We start from the raw sequence: 25,085 nt of genomic DNA on the forward strand, positions 1-25,085 counted from the left end.
TTTAATCATTTTCTCTCTTAGAGCAAGCATTGATTTTTGGTAAAAAATTTGAGGGTAAAACTGATTGTTCTTAAGACCAATCAAGAGTTGATTGAAGAGAAATCTATATCGGGATTTTGAGAGGCTATTCAGTAGTATTATGGATGAGTAATTTTAGATATCCTATTAGAGGTTTGAGTTTTTGTTTTAAAAAGGCCTTTTATAAATTTTTATTTCTTTAGAGAAAGATCTAGTGAAGCAAAAATGAAAACAAAACCAACAGTCTCTCAGAACTAAAGTGAATATTATAGGTGGATTTTAGTGTACTTGGGGGCTCATCATACAAAGAATCAGTGCAACATGATGAATTTCGTAAGGATATGGAAGCCCAGTATATAGTGCTGAGAGTTCTAGTTGCTAGACATCTCCTACTGTGTGTGTATATATTTGTGTGTTAGTCGCTCAGTTGTGTCCGACTCTCTGCGACCCCATAGACTGTAGTCTGCCAGGGATTTTCCCAAAACAATACTGGAGTGGGTTGCCATTTACTTCTCTAGGGGAAATCTACTACTAACATAAATTAATTAGCAGTCCAGTGTCTACAGGGTTTATCTGATCCTAGCTAGAAGATCTCTGGGTTTTATAAAATGGAATGATTTTCACAGCGCTGTGGAGTGAAGAATAGTTCAGTTATCAGTAGAAATATTGTTCTTCTTATACTTATCACAGGAGTCTTGATGTGAATAACCGTGTCTCAGGATCTACTTTTATTTTTGGCCCTGGAGGCTTAGAGTGGCACAGGGCCTACCACTAGGGTAGCCAGTAATATGTGTATGTATAAATAAATTTATTTATGTATTTATGCTTGTGAGATGAGTTCTCTGGTGGTGCTGGCAGTGGATATTCACTGCTTGTGGAAAACTTAGCAGTTTTTCCCAGTGGCCTTCTTTGAGATCTACCAAGATTTTCTTCCCAGCCATTTTTATTAACTCAGAAGTAAAATTTGTTCATTATCACCTGCTCAGAGACCCTTGAGCAGTGCAGAATGTTCCAAGGAAGCCAAAGAGATTTTTTAACTCCTTATATAATGAAAAGTTACCTTTGAGGCCTGAAAGTCCCACTTCCATTTATTTTGTTCTGTTACCTCCTCTGATTCTCCACATCCCAATTATGTGTGCTTTTGAAGTCTGAAGTAGCAGTGTTAAAAATGAAACGGGATAAAGATCAGTGATCAGATTTTTTATACCCTTTCATTTACTCTTTTTTTTTTTTATTGTTACAGAAGAAGCTACTATGGAGGAAACTGGGCCAGTTTTAGCTTTTCAGGTCTGTTGTCCTGGCTAAAGGAACACCAGGTAAAATTCTTATCTTATTTCTTTTTTAGTTAATTATGTTTTAATTGAAGGATAATTGATTTATAGAATTTTGTTGTTTTCTGTCAAACCTCAACATGAATTAGTCATAGGTATACATATATCCTCTCCCTTTTCAACCTTCCTCCCATCTCCCTCCCCATCCCACAGAACTGCAAAACCCCAACAGGTAGAGATTTATAACAACAATAAAAACTGTGACTGAATAAATGCATATACATATACACCCATAAGCATAATTAAAACAGTCCAACAAAAATAAAGTACAATAGATTGACCTGGCGAACAAAGGAAACCAAAAATTGTATCTTCCAGTTAAGAACAAAACTAACTAAAGCACAAATTGGAAAACAAAACTGAAGCAAGGTGCCAAGTGGGGAATAAAGCAATGTAAACATAACTAACAAATATGTTGAGAGGAAAGGAACAAAAGAAAGGATAGATATACAAAGTTAAATAGAGGAAGATAAAGATTTATATACATTATAGATTAATTGCAAGAGGAAAAGAACAGTAGGAAAAGCAAACAAAGGAATAAATGTAGAAAACATAATAATAGGTTTTTAAAAATTAAAAGTAAAAAAGAGAAAAAAAAGGAAGAAGAAAGAAAAAAATAAGGAAAATTCCACAGAACTGCAAAAACCCAACATAGAAGCAGAGGTTTATAATAACAATAAAAATGTGACTGAGAAAATAAAAAAGCTCAGGAGCTTACTTAGATTTCATAATGCCAGTAAAACTGACAACTACAACAGGGGGCGGGGGAAAGAAACCAAGAAAAAAAGGTAAAACGTAAAAATCCGTAAGATTCTATAGAACAAGTCAAAACATAAGACTAATAAGTGTTTTTATTGAATCACTGCTGTCAGAGTCCTTTCCCTCACTGGGAAAAGTCCACCTCACCTCCCTAGGATGGCCTCCATCACTGTGCTGACCTCTGAATCTGTTGTGGGGGCAGCTCAGATTCTAATCTGGTCCTACTTCTGTGTGTTCTTGCCGCCAGTGTCCATAGATATCAGAACTAGTGTGTTTTCTTTTGTGAAAGCTCTCAATGTCCTTTTATATATTCCTGGACGTAGACTCTGCCTAGTTGATCATGTAGAGTTAATCTGCAGCTTGTATAGCTGGTGGGAAGGTTTTGCGTCTTCTACCTTAGCCACACTTCCCCTGGGTTTCAATTGTGATTTTCTTTCCACCTCTGCATGTGCGTCGTCTCGTCCACTGGGGTTTGCTCCTGAGGCTGCCCTGGAGGACTTGGGTCTGCCCCAGTGAGGACCAGGTGTGGAGGTGGTGCAACTTCTTGGGTCACAGGTTCTGGCAGCACCAGGTACTCAGGGGAGTTGGCGGCTAGGGCAGCAGGAAATATAGTGCTCTAGAAGGTTGTGGCAACCAGTATTGGACAATACGCTCCAGTATTCTTGCCTGGAGAATCCCTCTCTCTGACAGAGAAGCCTGGCAGGCCACAGTCCACAGGGTCACAAAGAGTTAGACGTGACCAAAGTGACCCTGTGTGCATAGACACAAGAAGTTTTTTTTTTTTTTTTTTTAACCTGTGGCAGCTCTGCCCCAGTGCCGTTTGTGTGTGAAGGTGGCACAGCTGATTGGCTTGTGGAGATCCTGGCAGTGCAAGTATTCAGGGACATGGACTGCCTCTGCCAGAGGAGTTATGGCCCTATCAGAGTCTTTCTCCAAGCCTCTTGTAGCTGGCAATCAGAAGGCCTCTTTGGCCAGTCTTTCTCCATTTCTCTGACTGTTCAGGCACTTACAGGGCTTCCTTTCCTGGGGTCCTTCTCTGTTGATTGGTGTGTCAAGCACATAGAGGGGCCCCACTGCCTGGGGTCCTACTTTTTAGATCGGCCTGTCAGGCTCTTAAAGGAGCACCCTGTGTGGGGTCCTACTCTGTAGTTCAGTGTGTCAGGCATTTGATGGATCAGCCTCTGTATCCTTCAGCTGCTGGATCCTGGCATGGAGAGAGAGAGGCTTTGGTGATAGCCCCACCCCCTATGCGTGACTCAGCAATATCGCCTTGCTTCCATGGCTGCCTGGCTTTCTTCCACAGGCATTTCCCACCACAATCTCCTCCCTTATATCCCCTTGATATGTTTCTTCCCCAGTCAACAGCAGCCCTTGACCTGGAGTTGCTCCACAATCCCTAAACTCCAGCTCCCAGTGGCTGCATCTTCTAGGGGACCTGTGTCACTGTCTGGGGTATGTATGACTGTGGCAAGGACTGTCTGATTCTCATTCCATTTAGGCTGCCACAGATCAGTTGTTTCACTCTCAGCCTTAAATGTTTCTTCTCTGACTCAGACAATTGCCCCACTGTGGGAATTGGACCCCTGCTTCAGTTCCCCTACCCACCTAGGGGAGGTTCAGTCCTACTAACACTCCTGATTTTTCCCCTAGTTCCTTCCTCCTGCTGAGTTTTGTGTGGTTCTATATATTTTTTTCTGCTGGTCAGGTACTCCTGTCTGCTCTCAGCTGGTGTTCTGCATGCACTTCTGTGTCTGAAGGTATATTCATGAAGTATCCATGGAGAGAGATGTACTCCATTTCCACCTACTGCTTCCGCCATCTTGTTCTCCCTTATCTTCTTTTTTAATTTACTAGATTGTATTTTGTGTCATACAATTACTCTGTGTTGAAGAAGACATGAAGATTCTTCTGTATTATAAGGTTGATAATTTTTATTTACTTAACAAAAATTCTGTAGTCACCTTTGCAGCTAATATTATCCCAATGCTACTAAAATGCAGTAGCATCCCTTTTTAAGTATAAATAAATATGTTGACTGAAGAATAAATCATATATGTTTGATACCATGTTGTAATTACTCTGTATACACAAAATGAGGCAAGTATTTTTCTCCAAAATATTCTTTCAAAAAAATATCTCTATCCTTACAAAATCTCACATATTACTAGTTCTTTCAGTTGGTATGTTTTGGGGGAAAAATCTAAGTATTTTGGGAAGATACATTAATTTGAAATGATCTGTCATTGGTGGTTTTGCTTATATATGTCACCTGATAGAATAATTAAAAGCAAAAAACAAGGAAAGAAATTTCATATATATTTAGTAATTTCCCCCCCTCCCAGAATAGAATTTCACTACTCCAATGTTAGACATCATTCTAAAGTAATTTTTATAATATCATTTGCAGCATACATTTTACATGCGGAGTTGGTTATGTCTTGGAGTATACCAATTTTTATGAGACATTAAAAACTGTCCTAATTTTCCATAAATGGTACATGTAGCTTGACATGGAATTCCTTCTGAGAGCATCATACATAGACTAAGAAACTGCTGTATCTCAAAAGTGTTTAGACATTTGGGGAAGAAGGGTGATAGATTCTAGAACATTGTATTTAGTTAACTAAGAATAATACAGCTAAGACTTATTAAGCACTTATCATGTACTAAGTATCAAACTAAGCATTTAATTTTCTTGATTGATTTAATAAGTGACTCAAAAAGTACCTGTAGTGATGACAAAGAAATTGATGTTGAAAATGTACTGAAGATTCAGTTTGAATGCAATTCAGTATGCAGTTAGACTGTGGAAAAATAAGCAATATTTGTGAAGTAGCATTTCATGTAATAATTCAAGCTATGTATAAATCAAGAAAGTAAATGATAAAAATAGATTCAGTTAGCTATTTTTCATCAATATACCTCAGTTATTTTATGTTGATCAGGAACCATTTTTTGAATGTAATCCTTGGCAAGTGTGTGTGAGGGTCACCTTATATTGAAGCATATTCAGTCCTTCCATGAGAAAATTTAGCCTATATTCTCAGAACAACAGCAACCTAAGTATAAATATCTTAATTGTCTGAATGGAAAATTTTGGGTGAGTGAAGGGAATTTTTAAAAAATAAATTTTGATAATGGATTAGATTTATTAAAACAAGGTATTTTTGTAGACATTTATTTTAATGCTTCTTTTACTACTCCAGCATCTTGACTTTGTCATCTTATCCTTTTTCCCTTCACATGCTTCTTTTTTTCAGGTTGGTAACCCTGTTCAAAGCTCCTATACTTCACCTCTTCTTCTTTTGTGTTGGGGTGTTTAATGACTATCTAATAATTATACTTGATAATAAGAACTGTCTGCTGCTACTTTTTGTCAGTTTAAAATGTTAAATTCAAGACAGTAGAGCCTTTTAAAAATAATTATTGCCTACTTTGTGAAATCTGTAAGTTTTGAAATTTTCTGAGGTGAATTTACTTTAAACAAAGGCTATTACATCTCACTGCTAGTTTATTTAGCATATATAATACATTAAATATTGTTTTTTTCTCTGAGAGATGTGTATCAAGTAGAATAAAATTTTAAACAGATTAAAAATTGGCCCTTGAGATTTGGAAAGGTTTCTTGACATCTTCAGAAATTCCCTGTATTTGAATATTGTATGATGTGATTTTCTCCATAGCATATAATTGGAAATTATTGAAAAATTTAAAAGGCCACTTTCAATCCTTAGTAAGAATTTGAAAGTGTGTTAGCTCCTCAGTTGTGTCCAACTCTTTGTGACCCCATGGACTGTAGTCTGCCAGGCTCCTCTGTTCATGGGTTTCCCAGGCAAGAATACTGGAGAGGGTTGCCATTTCCTTCTCCATGAGATCTTCCCAACCCAAGTATCGAACCCAGGTCTTCGGCATTGCAGTCAGATTCTTTACCATCTGAGCCACCAGGGAAGCCCTAGTAAGAGTTTATATACTTTATTATGCATTCCTAATTTTAGAGTATTTCTAAGTATAAAATATTTAGGTTGATTATTATAAAGTCTTTAGTTATACTGGGCTGAATACTTTTCAAAAATACTTTTACGTATAATCAAGATTTGACACAGCTACTGACCAACCTTCAAAAATATGAAATTAAGTAGAATGAAGTAATTTTGGGCCTGCTGTTTTGACAACAAAATTTTAAAACTTTTTTAGTAACGAGTAATATTTGGACCAGGCTTCACAGTTGGTGCTAGTGATAAAGAACCTGCCTTTCTATGCAGGAGACATAAAAGACATGAGTTTGATCCCTGAGTTGGGATGATCCCCTGGAGGAAGGCATTGCAACCCACTCTAGTATTCTTGCCTGGAGAATTCCATGGACAGAGTAGCCTGGAGGGCTACAGTTCTTAGTGTCACAAATAATCAGACACAACTGAAGTGACTTAGCCTGCACAATATGTGCATCAGATATGGTTGAGTCTTAGCAGATGGAGGGTTTGTTGTCCCAGTTCTTAAGCAGTGTCACAACAGCCATATCCAAATGACTGCATCAAAACGTCACATATCCTGATAGAAATTGGTAAACCAGAATTAGCTTTTGATAGGATAGATTTTTACACATTATTTTCCTTTCCTTCCTTTAAAGTTACACACTATGCTGGAGTTGCTTCAGTGACTCTGAAGTGATATCCTTTGAGTTTTGATGGATTGGAAGGAAAGGCATGAATTTAGAAAGATATAAATTTTCTCAGAAAAGTAGAAGCTCAGATTACCCAATTTAATTAGAATTTCTCATCTGTATTTTATTTAGGAAAACACTGATATTGTGAATGAATGCCCAGCATGGCAAGAGAAGATCCTTGAAAATGAAGAAGCTATTGCTCTTAGCAGGACAGACAAAACCATTCAACATGTGGAAGTGTTTTGTTATGCAAGGTATGATAAGTATTTATTTACAATGTGACATTAATGACTTCATATTCACATCTTTTCAGAAGAAGCCGACAGTAAGAATTTACATGGCATTGGTTGCTACAAGTCTCCTTGATATGCTTGCCTTCTAAAAAATATAACTTTCAGTTTTGTTATGTTTGTTCATTTGTATTATTTTTTTAGATTTTACTTGTAAGTGGTATACAGTATTTATCTTTCTCTGTCTGACTTAATTCATTTAGCATAATATCCTCTAGGTTCATCAGTGTCATTGCAATTAAACTTCAAAAACAAGCAAACACATAGAAAAGAGAGAAAGAAATCATATTTGTGGTTACCAGTAACATTGTAGTAAGGGGTGGCAATGGGGTACAGGGAGGATTGGATGAAGACAGTCAAAAGGTACAAACTTTCAGTTATAACTAAGTACTAGGTAGGTAATTTACAACATGATTAATATAATAAACACTGCTGCTGTTGCTGCTGCTAAGTCACTTCAGTCGTGTCCAACTCTGTGTGAACCCATAGATGGCAGCCCACCGGGCTCTGCCGTCCCTGGGATTCTCCAGGCAAGAACACTGGAGATAATAAACACTGCTTTGTATTATATATGAAAGTTGTTGAGAGAGTAAATCCCAGGAATTCTCAACACAAGAAAAAATACTTTTTTCTATTTATTTAATTTTGTATCTGTATGAGATGATGAATGTTCACTAAACTTATTGTGATAGTCACTTCATGATGTATGTAGTAAATCAATCATTATGCTCTACAGCTTAAGCTTATACAGTGATGTATGTCAGTTATATTGCAGTAAAACTGGAAGAAAACACTAAACTGTAACTTTAAGTTTTCTTTGTTTAGATAATCTTACATTAATAATTTGTAATTTACCAAGCTCTTTAAATACATTTTCTTGTTTGATCCTGACAACAGCCCTATGCTAGTATAGAGCAAATAGTGTTAGTTAGATTTTTTAGAGTCCTCAGTGAAGCTCAAAGAGTTTAATTTGCTGAAATTCATCGGGCTTGATAAATGTCAAATCCATATCTAAGCTAGTTAGCAGTGGCATGCATGCATACTCAGTCGTGTCTGACTCTTTTGCGACCCCACAGACTGTAGCCCACAGGGCTCCTCTGTTCTTGAGATTTCCCAGGCAATAGTACTGGAGTGGGCTGCCATTTCCTTCTCCAGGGCATCTTCCCGACTCAGGGATTGAACCCACGTCTCCTGCATTGGTGGGCAGATTCTTTAACCCTGAGCCACCAGGGAAGCCCTAAGTAGCAGTGGAGTCTTAGATTAAAAACCCAGGGTTTTTTAATCCTAGTTTGATGTTCTTCTAACCCTTCTTAGATAATATTCAGTATAGCAAAATGCAAAATTATAATTTTGAATTAAAAAACAAATTCAGTGGTGATGACATTTTGAGGCATATTTTTTTAAATCATGAGAGAACGGCAGAAGTAATGCTTTCAGTGTCTCCTTCTAAGTGAAAGAATTCATTGTTTTAAAACAATTAGAATAGTTTATTTTTTCAGATTACATGGTTAATGGGCTAAAAGGTAACCATCACATAGTTCATTGCAATTTTTGAAGTAGTGATAAAGTCAAGGGATTTAAAACATCAATGTCAAGCTCTATAATAGTAATTAAAACTTAAAATCCAAGATACTGGAGATTTTTTAGGATGTGTACTGTCATCATACATAGGCTTGTTGTGGCGCAGTGACCTGAGCCCTTTAAAAGTTGAGGTACTTGTCATTGATTTTTTAACCTATATTCATATCTGTCAGGTAATTATAGCATTTTCTGTCATTAATACACAGTTAATTTTCTATGATTTTATGTAAAAGGACAGCCTTTGAAATGTCAGATACAGATTATAATTTGCATATGCTAAATGGCATTCAGTAAGACAAGTATAACTGATACTGTTCAGAGCCAGTGTAGGCTGATTTAGAACAAAAGATCTCAGCTGTAAAGTCATATGCTTTAGCAAAAGCAGGAATAAATATTTGGTAACTATTGTGTGTCTATGAATACTGCTTGACTAGAATATAGTGACAGTCATACTCAGGCCCTTTGAGAGGTACTTTTGTTGTTTCAAGGCCTCTGATTTCTCTACTCTTCATGACAGTTAGTGTTTATAATTTCTAATGACTGATATGATACTTTTTTTAAATTTAAAAAAAAAATTTTTTTATTTTTTTACTTTACAATACTGTATTGGTTTTTGCCATACATTGACATGAATCCACCACAGGTGTACATGAGTTCCCAACCCTGAACCCCCCTCCCACCTCCCTCCCCATATCATCTCTCTGGGTCATCCCAGCGCACCAGCCCCAAGCATCCTGTATCCTGTGTCGAACCTAGACTAGCGATTCGTTTCTTACATGATGGTAATGATATGATACATTTTGAATGCAGAGGAAATCATCTTGTTTTTGATTCCTGGTCTCTTCGGTTTCACTTTTGGAACTTCCCAAAGTGATTAGTTTGTGAAAAAGTAGTTGTAGTTTCAGGCAGTGAATTTTATGTCATTGTAACTAGGATTCAACACATATCTTTATTTGGAGAAGGAAATGGCGACCCACTCCAGTATTCTTGCCTGGAGAATCCTGTGGACGGAGGAGCCTGGAGGGCTGCTGTCCATAGGGTCGCACAGAGTCAGCACATGACTGAAGTGACTTAGCATGCATGCATGCATTGGAGAAGGAAATGGCAATCCACTCCAGTATTCTTGCCTGGAGAATCCCAGGGATAGGGGAGCCTGGTGGGCTGCTGTCTATGGGGTCACACAGAGTCAGACATGACTTAAGTGACTTAGCAGCAGCAGCAGCACATATCTTTATTAATCAAAATAGGAACAATTACCTTTCAACACATTTTTACCAATGAGAAATAAGTTTGTTTATTCCTATAGCATAAAAATTCATGCTTTGGGATTTGACAAACTCTTGGAAAGCATTTTCTACCTCCTGCTGGTTTTGGAAGCATTTTCCCTGCAAAAAGTTGTCAAGATGCTTTAAGAAGTGGTAGTCGGCTGGCAAGAGGTCAGGTGAATATGGCGGATGAGGCAAAACTTCGTAGCCCAGTTCATTCAACTTCTGAAACATTGTTGTGTGATGCCATGATCTTAGTATTTTGAACGTTGAGTTTTAAGCCAACTTTTTCACTCTCCTCTTTCACCTTCATCAAGAGGCTCTTTAGTTCATTTTCACTATCTGCCATAAGGGTGATATTATCTGCATATCTGAGGTGGTTGATATATCTCCTAACAGTCTTGATTCCAGCTTGTAATTCATCAAGCCTGGCATTTTGCATGATGTGCTGTGCATAGAAGTTAAATAAACCAGTGACAATATACAGCCTTGTAGAACTCCTTTCCCAATTTTGAATCAGTCATTTGTTCCAAGTCCAGTTCTAACTGTTGATTCTTGACCTGCATACAGGTTTCTCAAGAAGCAGGTAAGGTGGTCTGGTATTTTCCATAGTTTGTTGTGATCCATATAGTCAAAGGCTTTAGCATAGTCAATGAAGCAGAAGTAGTTGTTTTTCTGGAATTCTTTTGCTTTTTCTATAATCCTACATATATTGGCAATTTGAGAAGCCGTACCATTTTACATTCCCACTAGGCATGTGCGAATGACTGTTTTTCCATATCCTCACCATCATTTGGTGGTGTAACTTCTTCAGTGTGGCCAGTGTTTATAGGTGTGTAGTAGTGATATCTTATTGCAGTTTTATTTTGCATTTCCCTGGTGCTTGATTTTCAATATCTTTTCATGTGCTTATTTGCCATCCATTTGCTTATTTTTTAATTGGGTGGATTTTTTTTTCCCTGTGGAGATTTAAGAGTTCTTTAGTTTGCAGATGTTTCCCCCCAGTCTTTAGCTTGTCTTTCATCCTTTTTACACATGGTATTTTGTAGAACAAATGTTTTAAATTTTGATGAGGTCCCATTTACCAGTTTTTTCTTTTGACTCTTGGACTAGCTATAGAGCCAGGATATGTTTTTTCTGTTTAAAAAAACAGTTTCATAGATTTATGTTTTATATGTTAAGTACACGATCCACTTTAAATTTTTGTTTATGGCATGAGGTTTAGATCCATGTTTGCTTTCCTTTATTGATATCCAGTTCCTTCAGTACTATTTGTTGAAAAGGCTGTTTTTCCTCCATTGAGTTACTTTTGCAAGTTTGTCAAAAATCAATTGGCTGTACTTGGATGGGTCTCCTTCTGGATTCTGTTTTCTTTTCCATTGATTTCTGTCTTTGCCCATACCAGTGTATCACACTGCCTTGATTACTGAAGCTGTAAGCTGGACTTAATATCTGTTAGAATGATTTCCCCAAACTTAATTTTTCTTTATCAAGATTATTTTAGCTTTCTGCAGTTTGTGCCTTTCTATATAAATGTTTTAATAAGCTTAACCATGTCTAGAAAATTTTGCTGGATTTGATAGGAATTGCATTAAAGTTACTGATCAAATTGGGGTGAATTGACATCTTTATTATTTTGAGTTTCCCAATCTGTTGACAAGTTATGCCTCTCCATTAAGGGAGGTCATCTTGATTTCTTTCTATAGGATTGTATAATTTTCAACATACCAGTTCTGTACATCTTTTTTTAATTGTGTACTTAAATATTTAATTTTCTTTGAAGCAAGTACTATTGTAAGTGGTATTGCCTTTTTCATTTTGGTTTTCACATGTTCCTTTTTAGTATCTAGAAATACAACTGGATTTTATTCATTCATCTTGTATCCTGAAATCTTGATCAACTTGCTTATTCTAGGAATTTTTCTGTAGATTCCTTGGGATTTTTGCATAGACAGCTATGTTTTCTGCAAAGAGGACAGTTTTATGTCTTCTTTTCCATTGGCTTTTTTTTTTAAGAGAGTCTGTTTTCTATTGAGAGTCATGTGTTTTCTGTCCGTAGCCATATACCACAAGTTAATTGTAATTTTCTACTTATCCTTAGGCTCACTTAATGAGCATTTTTTTTCCATAAAGGAAGTTATTATCACTTCTGATATCTTGTAGTTATATGCAAATGCTGGGCAGTCATTTAGTTTCTGTTACTAATTATCTTGATCTTGTACACTACTTTCTCAGCATATGCAAGTCTGACCAAATGTCAAAATATTGAAAATCTTATACTTAAATGGTCACTGACACCAAGAGATTATTGTAGTTAGCTACATGAAGCATATAGAGAGAAGTCAAACCTCAATCCCTGGTATATTTCCTATGTAGAATATTGTTTTTAATATTTTGGTAAATTTTGAAAATACCATGTAAAGATAGCTTTGTAATGATACAAATGCTGAAGTGTATGACTTCTCTTCCCATTTTAGACCAGATGAGTAGGCTTATAGAGTTGACGTTTATTAGGCTAAAATCTGTGATTTGATTCTCACATATGTTGCTTGATATTTCATCAAGGAAGAACAGTGGCTGTCTCTTGGCTACAAACAGTATTATATCTGTAACCAGTAGCCTTTTGATTTTTAATCTTTGATTACAAGGAGGATAGGGCAAGGATGCAAGTAGATCAGTGCAAACTCATCATCACTTTTTGGAAAATACCTCAAAGTATTGATACATGGCAAGTCAGTAACACAATATTCTAATGTAAACATACTGGATAGCACATTGTTTTTCATTGTTGACTTTACTTATTTTCAGAAATAATTCTTAAGTATTCAGTCTAAGAGTTTTAGTGATCTTTTGACTATGAAAGTTAGTACTTTTTCATTATTGCATAGTTGGGCTTCCCTGGTGGTTCAGTGGTAAAGAATCTGCCTGCTAATTTAGGAGACACAGGTTTGATCCCTGGGTTGGGAAGATCCTCTGAAGTAGGAAATGGCAACCCACTCTAGTATTCTTGCCAGGAAAATCTCATGGACAGAGGAGCCTGGCAGGCTACAGTCCATAGAGTCACCAAAGAGTTGGACATGACTTAGTGTCTAAACAACAATAACAACAACATAGCTAGGTTGAATATTAAAATAAAATAGCATAAGTTCAATTCTCACAAATTCTATAAAGAACTACCCCGATTGTTTTGCTTTATGAGTGCTTTGTTACCTTGGATGCTGCTAGTAGTAAATGAGATAACCTGTAGTTTGGGCCAGAAATACTTCTGCTATACATAGATTATTTTTCTTTGAAACAAATATTGTGATTATTACAGTTGACTTATGGAAGGGAAGAGTAAAAGGACTATAGCATTTATTGGATATTATCTTTTTGGCAACTGCTATAACTGGATTCCTTACATATTTTATTTCATTCAATTTCACTTAATCTGTGCTACATCAGGGAGAGCCAGAGATGGGGCAGGCAGGATTTCAACCCACATCTATCTAACTCAAAAGTTTGTGCTGTTTCCATTGTATCACAGTGTATTTCAGGCATCAGATAAATAAATATATGTGTGTGCATTAAGGGAACCATTAAATCAAGTGAATAAAGTATTTTCTTTGTGAAGACTAGCACGTACAGAAGTACATTTACTTACTTAACTTACTAGAATATTATTTAGTAGTATAAAATAGTTACATCTATAATGGGGAATTAAAGTCCTAACTCCCAGTGTACAGAAGATGAGGGATAAATCCAGTATCCTTTAGTTGTTGTGATTGTAGTTAGGACCCCACAGGATATTTTTGTAGTTCATGTGAGAGAATAAAAACAACTGCTATTTCTGGTTTTAAACATTCAACAGACTATGAAAAAGCACAATACATTAATTCACACTTAATTCACAAAAATCCGAAGAGTTCTTAGGTGAAAGATGTTGTTGTTGTTCAGACTCTCAGTTGTGTCCAACTCTTAGTGACCCCATGAACTCCAGGCTTCCCTGTCCTTCACCATCTCCTGGAGTTTACTCATGGTAAAAGATGGTTGCTTATTAATTGCATAATGTCATATAGTTTCTTTAGTGAGAAGAGATTTTATGTTTCTAAAATATTGGGAGGAACTTGTGCTTTCTCTGCTCTGTTTCATTTTTGCATAATACTGAACATGATTTCCCCTTTTCTGATATGATAATATTAAAGCAGGATGAAAACTTGCTTCTTAGACTTATAAATGTACCAACTCTTTCATGGATTGATACCAAAATAAAGACATTGTGATAGTCATCTAAAATTCTACTTATTTAATTTATTTTAGATTCTAGAATTTTATAAATGTAGCATGAGCCTCTTTGACAAAAATGTAATAATACCAGTAAGAAGAAAGAAATACAAAATTTTAAAAACTGAAAAATCACTTGTAGGTTACAGGAATCTATGGTTTACCACTATATAACAGCAAGTTTGTTTTAGGCTACAAGTGACACAGTGTCCAATTAAAAGTGGTTTAAAACTAGATGTATAGGTAGGTGGGATGGTAGGCTGGTAGGTGGGTTGGTTGGTCGTTACATAATTTGCTAATTGAAAATCTTAATCACATCAATCTTGGGGTAGCTGCCCAGCACTTTTCTTAGCTTTCCATCCAGAGTTACAAGATGATTGCCATGATTCTGAACAGGTTTTCACACAACAGAAACCTCTAAATGTGAAATAAGGGGGGAGAGTTTTTTTTTCCTATCATGTGTGTGCTTTTTTTTTTTTTTCTGTTATAATATTATACTGGGGAGTCTTTACCAAAGCCCCAAGTTCTCTCTTATCTCATTGGCTTAAACGAGATAACCTGCTCACTTTTAAATCAGTCACTAACAAAGGACAATAAAATTACTAAAGTTGGTTTTAATCAGCCATGATCTATCCCCTACTTCTGGAAATTGCAACTCTTATGGTGCTGAGGAATAGGATATGGTTGTTAAAAAGACAGCCAATAGTATCTGTTCTACTGCTGCTGCTGCTGCTGCTGCTAAGTCGCTTCAGTCGTGTCCGACTCTGTGCGACCCCATAGAGGGCAGCCCACCAGGCTCCCGCATCCCTGGGATTCTCTAGGCAAGAATACTGGAGTGTGTTGCCATTTCCTTCTCCAGTGCATGAAAGTGAAAATTCAAAGTGAAGTCACTCAGTAATCTGACTCTTAGCGACCCCATGGACTGCCGCCTACCAGGCTCCTCCATCCATGGGATTGTCCAGGCAAGAGTACTGGAGTGGGGTGCCATTGCCTTCTCCAAGTATCTGCTTTCAGTTCAGTTCAGTCGCTCAGACGTGTCCGACTCTTTGCGATCCCATGAATCGCAGCATGCCAGGCCTCCCTGTTCATCACAATCTTCCAGAGTTCGCTCAGACTCATGTCCATCAGGTACATGATGCCATCCAGCCATCTCATCCACGGTTGTCCCTTTCTCCTCCTGCCCCCAATCCCTCCCAGCATCAGTCTTTTCCAATGAGTCATCTCTTCTCATGAGGTGGCCAAAGTATTGGAGTTTCAGCTTTAGCATCATTCCTTCCAAAGAAATCCCAGGGTTGATCTCCTTCAGAATGGATTGGTTGGATCTCTTTACAGTCCAAGGGACTCTCAAGAGTCTTCTCCAACACCACAGTTCAAAAGCATCAATTCTTCGGCACTCAGCCTTCACAGTCCAACTCTCACATCCATACATGACCACTGGAAAAACCATAGCCTTCACTAGACGGACCTTAGTCAGCAAAGTAATGTCTCTGCTTTTGAATATGCTATCTAGGTTGGTCATAACTTTTCTTCCAAGGAGTAAGCATCTTTTAATTTCATGGCTGCAATCACCATCTGCAGTGATTTTGGAGCCCCCAAAAATAAAATCTGACACTGTTTCCACTGTTTCCCCATCTATTTCCCATGGAGTGATGGGACCAGATGCCATGATCTTCGTTTTCTGAATGTTGAGCTTTAAGCCGACTTTCTCGCTCTCCTCTTTCACTTTTATCAAGAGGCTTTTTAGTTCCCCTTCACTTTCTGCCATAAGGGTGGTGTCATCTGCATATCTGAGGTTATTGATATTTTTCCCGGCAATCTTGATTCCAGCTTGTGTTTCTTCCAGTCCAGCGTTTCTCATGATGTACTCTGCATATAAGTTAAAAAAGCAGGGTGACAATATACAGCCTTGACGTACTCCTTTTCCTATTTGGAACCAGTCTGTTGTTCCATGTCCAGTTCTAACTGTGGCTTCCTGACCTGCATACAGCTTTCTCAAGAGGCAGGTCAGGTGGTCTGGTATTCCCATCTCTCTCAGAATTTTTCAGTTTATTGTGATACACACAGTTAAAGGCTTTGGCATCATCAGTAAAGCAGAAGTAGATGTGTTTCTGGAACTCTCTTGCTTTTTCCATGATCCAGCGGATGTTGGCAATTTGATCTCTGGTTCCTCTGCCTTTTCTAAAACCAGCTTGAACATCTGGAAGTTCACGGTGCACGTATTGCTGGAGCCTGGCTTGGAGAATTTTGAGCATTTCTTCACTAGCGTGTGAGACGAGTGCAATTGTGCTGTAGTTTGAGCATTCTTTGGCATTGCCTTTCTTTGGGATTGGAATGAAAACTGACCTTTTCCAGTCCTGTGGCCACTGCTGAGTTTTCCAAATTTGCTGGCGTATTGAGTGCAGCACTTTCATAGCACCATCTTTCAGGATTTGAAAGAACTCAACTGGAATTCCATCACTTCCACTAGCTTTGTTCGTATAGATGCTTTCTAAGGCCCACTTGACTTCACATTCCAGGATGTCTGGCTCTAGGTGAGTGATCACACCATGGTGATTATCTTGGTCGTGAAGATCTTTTTTGTACAGTTCTTCTGTATGTATTCTTGCCACCTCTTCTTAATATCTTCTGCTTCTGTCAGGTCCATACCATTTCTGTCCTTTATTGAGCCCATCTTTGCATGAAATGTTCCCTTGTCTGGCTCTAGATTAGTGATCACATCATCATGATTATCTGGGTTGTGAAGATCTTTTTTGTACAGTTCTTCTGTGTATTCTTGCCACATCACCTTATATTTTTTCCTTGGAGAAATATGACAAGAGATTGACATTTCAGCTATATTCTAATGTGCATGTTAACATTTTAAGTTGTTTACAAATAAGGGAATAAATCTATCAGTATGTTAGATTTCATCAATTTAAAATTGATTACAGTAGATTTTTTATATTCCTGGTTTTTGGAACAGCAACTTTTGAACAGTCTGATTTTTTGTAAATCTTATTCATAATCATTAAACATTTATTTGCAGAAATTAATAGATGGGTAACTGTGTAGCATATACTGTGCAAATCAAAAGTAAATGGCTTGGGATTTCCCTGACAGTCCAGTGGTTAAGACTCCATGCTTCCAATGCAAAAGGCAGAAGTTGGATCCCTGTCAGGGAACTGATATTCCACATGCCATGTGATGTGGCCAAAAAGTTAAAACAAGAAAAAAGTGAATGGCGTTAGAATAAAGTGCATATATCAAAGTTAAGAGTATAATTTCTGCAACAAGCTGTGCTGCGAAGAGGAAAGGTGCAAATAACTGAAAAATAAATAGTGAATATCAGTGCTGAATACATTAACCGGTTGGTTGACAATTTTTCATTTGACTTATCTGAAAGTGTGACTGTTACAAGGCATTAATAATGCATATTCAGTTTGAGGCATTCCCTTGTTGCTACCATTAATTGGTAACAATACTAGATAATATCAGAATTTATACCCCTAAGACTCCCCTAAATTCAGATTGTGCCTAATACATTAATATAAGCTCTTATTCAGTTGAAATTAGGTAAAACTATCTCAAAAATATTGTTATACTGTATTGTAAATGTCCCTCGAAATTCAAATTATCAATATAAATGACACTGGATTTCATTTGTCAATTTATTTTCATATTGAAAACTTTTATAAGAGGTAATGGTGCATATTTTTTTATTTATATGTTAAAATCAGTAGTGTTTTAGAACTCAAAATTTTTTTTGAAAATTCATAATCCAGCCACATTCATGTACAACTGGCAATTGTGTTTTTATACTTTTTAGATACTTTAAAGTTAAGAAAATTGAGTCATCGTTCGGGAGTGTTCTTCAAAAGGTTGAATTATTTTATTTTTAATTTTTTTAATTGCAGACTAATTACAGTATTGTGGTAGTTTTTGCCATACATTCATATGAATCAGCCATGGGTATACATGTGTCCCCTCTCCTGAACGCCCCTCCCACCTCCCTCCCAATCCCATTCCCCCCCCTCCCACCTCCCTCCCAATCCCATACCTCAACGTTGTCCCAGTGCACTGGATTTGAGTGCTCTGTTTCATGCATAGCACCTGGACTGGTGATCTGTTTCACATATGGTATTATACATGTTTCAATGCTATTTTCTCAAATCATCCCACCCTCGTGTTCTCCCACAGATCCACGAGTTTGTTCTTTATATCTGTGTCTCTTTTGCTATCTCACATATAGGGTCATCATTACCATCTTTCTAAATTGCATATATATACATTAATATACTGTATTGGTGTTTTTCTTTCTGACTTCACTCTGTATAATAGGCTCCAGTTTCATCCACCTCATTAGAACTGAGTCAAATGTATTCTTTTTAATAGCTGAGTAAATACTCCATTGTGTATATGTACCACAGCTTTCTTATCCATTCATCTGCTGATGAACATTTAGGTTGCTTCCAAGTCCTGGCTATTGTAAACAGTGTTGCAATGAACATTGGGGTACACGTGTCTCTTTCAATTCTGGTTTCCTCAGTGTGTATGCCCTGCACTGAAATTGCTGGGTTGCATGGCAGTTCTGTTTCCAGTTTTTAAAGGAATCTCCACACTGTTCTCCATAGTGGCTGTACTAGTTTGCATTCCCACCAAAGTGTAAAAGGGTTCCTTTTTCTCTGCACCCTATCCAGCATTTATTGTTTCCAGACATTTTGATAGCAGCCATTCTGACCAGTGTGAGATGGTACCTCATTGTGGTTTTGATTTGCATTTCTCTGATAATGAGTGATGTTGAGCATCTTTTCATGAGTTTGTTAGCCATCTGTATGTCTTCTTTGGAGAAATGTCTGTTTAGTTGTTTGGGCCACTTTTTGGTTGGGTCGTTTATTTTTCCAGAATTGAGCTGCAGGAGTTGCTTGTATATTTTTGAGATTAATTGTCAGGTGCTTCATTTGCTATTATTTTCTCCCATTCTGAAGGCTGTCTTTTCACGTTGCTTATAGTTTCCTTCGTTGTGCAAAAGCTTTTAAGTTTAATTAGGTCCCATTTGTTTATTTCTGCTTTTATTTCCAGTTTTCTGGGAGGTGGGTCATTGAGGATCCTGCTGTGATTTATGTTGGAGAATGTTTTGCCTAAGTTCTCCTCTAGGAGTTTTATAGTTTCTGGTCTTACGTTTAGATCTTTAATCCATTTTTGTTTTATTTTGTGTATGATGTTAGAAAGTATTCTAGTTTGATTCTTTTAAGGGTCATTGACCAGTTTTCCCAGCACAACTTGTTAAAGAGATTGTCTTTTCTCTGTTGTATATTCTTGCCTCCTTTATCAAAGATAAAGTGTCCATATGTGTGTGGATTTATATCTGGGCTTTCTATTTTGTTCCATTGATCTATATTTCTGTCTTTGTGCCAGTACCATACTGTGTTGATGACTGTAGCTTTGTAGTATAGTGTGAAGTCAGGCAGGTTGATGTTGGGGCATTTGACATTATCCCAGAGGTTTCTGGGGTTGTCCTCATTTCTTTTAATTCTTTTTTCTGTTTTCCTCTACTTCATTTATTTCCACCATTCTATCTGCCACCTCACTTATCTTCTCTTTTCCCTAGTTATTCTACTGTTGGTTCCCTCCAGAGTGCTTTTGATCTCAGTTATTGCATTACTCATTATTGATTGACTCTTTATTTCTTCTAGGTCCTTGTTAAACATTTCTTGAATCTCTCAATCCTTGTCTCTAGTCTATTTATCTGTAACACCATTTTGTTTTCAATATTTTAAATCATGTTAACTATCATTATTCTGAATTATTTTTTAGGTAGACTCCCTATTTCCTCCTCTTTTGTTTGTTTTTGTGGGCATTTATCATGTTCCTTTACCTGCTGAATATTTCTCTGCCTTTTCATTTTGTTTAAATTGCTGTGTGTGGGGTACCCTTTCTGTATGTTGGAAGTTTGTGGTTCCTCTTTGTGGAGGTTGCTCCCTGTGAGTGGGGTTGGACGAGTGGCTTGTCAAGGTTTCCTGGTTAGGGGAGGTTGTTCTCGTGGGTGGAGCTGAATCTCTTCTCTCTGGAGTGCAGTGAAGTATCCAGTAGTGAGTTTTGGAGTGTCTGTGGGTTTGGCATGTTTTTGGACAGCCTGCACTTTAATGCTCAGGTCTGTGTTCCTGCGTTGCTGGAGAATTATCCTGGTATGTCTTGCTGTGGAACTTGTTGGCTCTTTGGTGGAGCTTGGTTTCAGGCTAGGTATGGAGGCTTTTGGATGAACTCTTGTCTCTTAGTTTTCCCTGGAATCAAGAGTTCTCTGATGTTCTCAAGTTTGGATTTAAGTCTCCTGCCTCTGGTTTTTAGTCTTATTCTTACAGTAGCCTCAAGACTTCTCCATCTATACAGGACAGATGATAAAACATCTAGGTTAATGGTGAAAAAATTCTCCACAGTGAGGGACATCCACAGAGGTTCACAGAGTTATATGTAGAAGAGAAGAGGGAGGAGAAAGATAGAGGTGGCCAGGAGGAGAAGAGGGGAAGTCAAATGGAAAGAGAGCAATCAAGCCAATAATCACACCCCTAAGTGAAAATGGATACTGAAGATTAGATCCTTAAAGGTACAAAATTGATAACAAATACCAAAAGCAAAGATTAAAAAATTTAGAGTAGATGTTAGCCTCTCAAAAATATAATATTAAAAGTACCAAACAAAATGAATCAAAAAATAATAAAATATATATATATGAAATTTGTTTTAAAAATAGGTTTTTTTTTTGCAAGGTAATAGTAGGTTATAAAAATGAAAATTAAAGGAGTAATAAATTACTTGTTTCACCTTGTACTTGTTATCAAGGTCTATAGGCCTCTTCCAAATCTTAGTCAATGTTAACTACAAGGTTTTAATCTGTTGCACCTGTCACTTCCAGAGCTTTTTCATGTTCTTTTTTTTATTTTGGCTTCCTCTGTTTGCAAGTCACTTCAGTGACTAATTTCTGCCCTGATACAAGGGGGTGAAGACGGTCATTTATTTAGGTTCACTCGTTCAGTTGTGTTGGGGGGAGGGAGGAACACTGTATTTGCAAACAAATATCACTGCCGTGTGTGGGGAGTGCTTGCAGTGTATGGACCACACTGGGTTTGCCCCAGCTCACAGCCGCCTGTGCTTTTGGGTCTACACAGCTTAGGCTCCAGGTTCTCTGCAGAGTACTGTCCAAAATGGACCTTGTGTTTCATGCACTTCCTATGTCTAAGCTGCTCAGGTACAGGTTCTCAAGTACCCCGCAAGGGCACGGACTTGGTTCAGCTTGCGTTTTGTGCCCTTCCCAGGTTCAAGCAGCTCAGGTGATCAGGTTCATGGTGAGCACACTGTCCCAGGTGGATTGTGCATCTTAATCACCTCCCCTGTCCTGTCTGCTCAGTTTCCCAGGTTTGCCGTGAGAGCACTGTCTCAGGTGTGCTGTGTGTCTCCTCTAGGGAGCTGATCTCAGGCTGTGACCCTCCTGGCAGATGTCAGCCATCCAGGATCCCGGGAAGATGTGGTTAGCAACTGGGAGCCTGCTCACAGTTTGGTGGAGGATGCAGGTCTCTGGATGCCCCTTGCCTTCAGGCTCTGGCTGTGGCATGCCTGCCTCTCTACCTCCTGCAGAGGGAGGGGCCTGTACACAGCGGGCTAGCTCTCCTTTGGTATTCGCTCAAATCTCTGTTCTGTGAGTCTTTTGAGGAAAATTCTCTCTCTCTCTCTTTTTTTTTTCTTTCCGGCTATCCCACAGTTTGGGTTGCTTTCTGACCATAGCTCCCTCAGATTGTCCTCAGGGCATTCAGGTCTGGTCCTTACCCTAAACATGTAGCCTGCGCCTCCCTGTCCAAACCCTGCTCACTGATGGCAGACACGAGTATCTGGGCTGCTTCTCCACTGGCAGTTGTGGTTAGGTGCGTATTTTGTGTGTGTGTGTGTGTGTGTGTGTTTTCCTCCTGGTTATGTTGCCCTCTGAGATTCCAAAACTCCCCACACATCTGCTGGTGAGAGGGTTTCCTGGTGTTTGGAAACTTCTCCTCCTTCATGACTCCCTCCCTGTGGTGGATCTCCATCACTAACTCTTTTGTCTCTCTTTTTGTCTTTTATATTTTGCCCTATCTCCTTTTGAAGAGAATGGACTGCCTTTCTGGGTGCCTGGTGTCTTCTGCCAACATTCAGAAGTTGTTTTGTGGAAGTTGCTCAGCATTCAAATGATCTTTTGATGAATTTGTGGGGGAGAAAGTAGTCTCTCTGTACCATTCCTCTCCCATCTTGGGTGAAACCAAGGTTGAATTATTTTAAGAAAACTTTTTTGTAACCAAGTACAAAGTTTTTTTTTTTTTCTTTCTTTCTTAATTTTTATTTTCACTTTACTTTACAATACTGTATTGATTTTGCTATACATTGACATGAATCCACCACGGGTGTACATGAGTACAAAGTTTTTAATTTGAGGGAAGCTAAGTCTTTTTGATGAATAGAAGTTTGCATGATGAGAAATTGAATGGAGTTTGGAGAGTTTTCTAGTGTCTTTATAACTTCTAGTTAGGTATTAAATTCAGTGTTGACAGAACTCTAAAAGTTAGGTATTAAATTCAGTGTTGACAGAACTCTAAAAATATTGTAGTTGATGAAAAGTAAGGACGGTATTGTGTTTCTCTTGCATATGTTTTCCATAGTGTTAGGTATTTCACTAGATTATGATGATCATTTATCTTACAATAGCCTCATGAAAGTTGAGGTGAATGATCTTCCATTTCATAGATGGGGAATCTCAGGGATTAAATGACTTGCCTAATATCTAATAAGTAATGCATCCAGAACTACAACTTTACCCACTACAGTTTCCTAAATCTGAAAATCTTGACATTAATGATATCATCCTTTTTTCATTATATTTAATTGAAATTACTAGATTATAACAAGTAGCATGATATTTTCTTTCTTTCTTTATTATTATTATTTTTTTTTTCTTTTTTTTTAATTTATTTATTTATTTTTAATTTTTATTTTACAATTCTGTATTGGTTTTGGCATAGATTGACATGAATCCACCACAGGTTACCATCTCATCCTCTGTTGTCCCCTTCTCCTCCTGCCTTCAGTCTTTCCCAGCATAAGATCGGTCCCACTGTGTCAGTTCTCCACATCAGATGGTGAAAGTATTGGAGCTTCAGTATCAGCATCAGTCCTTCCAATGAATATTTAGGACTGATTTCCTTTAGGATTGACAAGTTTGATCTCTTTACAGTGCAAGGGACTCTCAAGACTTCTTCAGCCCCACAGTTCAAAAGCATCAATTCTTTGGGATTGAGTCTTCTTTGTGGTCCAACTCTCACATCCATATGTGACTACTGGAAAAACCATAGCTTTGTCTAGATGGACCTTTGTCGGCAAAGGAATGTCTCTGCTTTTTAATATGCTGTCTAGGTTGGTCATAGCTCTTCTTCCAAGGAGCAAGTGTCTTAATTTCATGGCTGAATTCACCATTTGCAGTGATTTTTGAGCACAAGAAAATAAAGTCTTTCGCTGTTTCCATTGTTTCCCCATCTATTTGCCATGAAGTGATGGGACCAGATGCCATGATCTTCGTTTTTTGAATGTTGAGTTTAAGCCAGCTTTTTTTACTCTCCTCTTTCACTTTGATCAAGAGGCTGTTTAGTTCCTCTTCAGTTTCTGCCATAAGGGTGGTGTCATCTGCATACTGGAGATTATTGATATTTTTCCCAGCAGTCTTGAAGAAACAGTTAACATGAGCCTAATTATGGAGACTTTGAGTTGACAAATTACGATTTAAGAGATGCCATGTTGGAAAGTAGGTGAGATGAGACAAAAGTTTTTAAATAAAAAAGGTGATTTTGTTTAGAGACTGATAGAGGAAGATTTTATAGGGGTAGAGTTGAGATTTGATTTAAGAACTGCTCTTAGGTCTCAAGCAATCAATTAGCAGATGGTTATTTCCCACAGCCTATCATGTATGAGGTAATTTTAGTGTTGAATAGTAGCACAACTCAGTGAATATGAAGGATCTGTAGAGGATAAAACACATTATGGAGAGATAATGGTGCATGCTGAACAGGAACTTTTTGTGTCAATCAAGGCAGTAATGGACTGAGAATGTGAACTCTAGTAGTAATATTGAAAGTGGGGCTTCCAGTAAAGTAATAGACATTAATATTGAAAACAGCAAGAATCAGTTCAGAAAGATCCTGTTGGATACCACATTGTGATATGTCAATGTACACTTTTATAGCAGCTTTTTAGCTTTGTCACACCTCATATAATGGTAATAATCTTTGATACTTACTGTTGAGCATTTATGTGCCAGGCACTGTACCAGATTCTTCACTTGTGTTACCTCATTTAGTCTTCAGAACAACCTGGTGAGGTAGTTGGTATTACCTCTATGTTATAGACGGATAATTTGCATCAGAGAGGATTAAAAAACTTGTCTACATTCACAGAGTTATCTAGTCATAGAGTCTGGGTTTGAACCTGAATCTATTTATTCTGAAGGATGAGCTTGTAAGCACTGTGTTGATTTGTTTCTAAAGTGCAATTCCTCTGTCTGCCTTAACTTCTTAAAAAATACACATGATTAATATATACATGCATACTGTATAGCACTCAGTATTCTGTAATATGGGGAAAATATCTGAAGAAATGAATACATGTATATGTATAACTGAATCACTTTGTTGTACACCTGAAATTGACCCAATATTGTAAATCAACGATACCCCAGGACAAACAGAAATAAATTATAAAAATAAAAATCTGCTTTTCAGATACACACACACACACACACACACACATATGACATGCCTGCTAAACCCTGAAATCTTTATGTATATTTTTTCAGATGTTAATTATGTTTCATATTATGTTAAAACCTAACAGATGAATGTTTAATGTGTATGTCACATAAAGCAAGACA

At 37.5% G+C, this 25,085-nt stretch overlaps 1 protein-coding gene across 1 annotated transcript in view; it reads left to right on the plus strand.

Moving 5' to 3' along the window:
- Positions 1 to 25,085, plus strand: part of CHM (CHM Rab escort protein) — a 242,408-nt gene that overhangs the window by 78,345 nt on the left and 138,978 nt on the right. The window contains exons 3-4 of the mRNA XM_040265616.1: positions 1,262 to 1,334; positions 6,901 to 7,025. Of these exons, the coding sequence (XP_040121550.1) occupies positions 1,262 to 1,334; positions 6,901 to 7,025 (198 nt within the window). The remainder of the gene's footprint in view (positions 1 to 1,261; positions 1,335 to 6,900; positions 7,026 to 25,085) is intronic.

The sequence above is a fragment of the Oryx dammah genome, unplaced genomic scaffold, assembly GCF_014754425.2.
Source record: "Oryx dammah isolate SB20612 unplaced genomic scaffold, SCBI_Odam_1.1 HiC_scaffold_23, whole genome shotgun sequence".
Lineage (NCBI taxonomy): Eukaryota > Metazoa > Chordata > Mammalia > Artiodactyla > Bovidae > Oryx > Oryx dammah.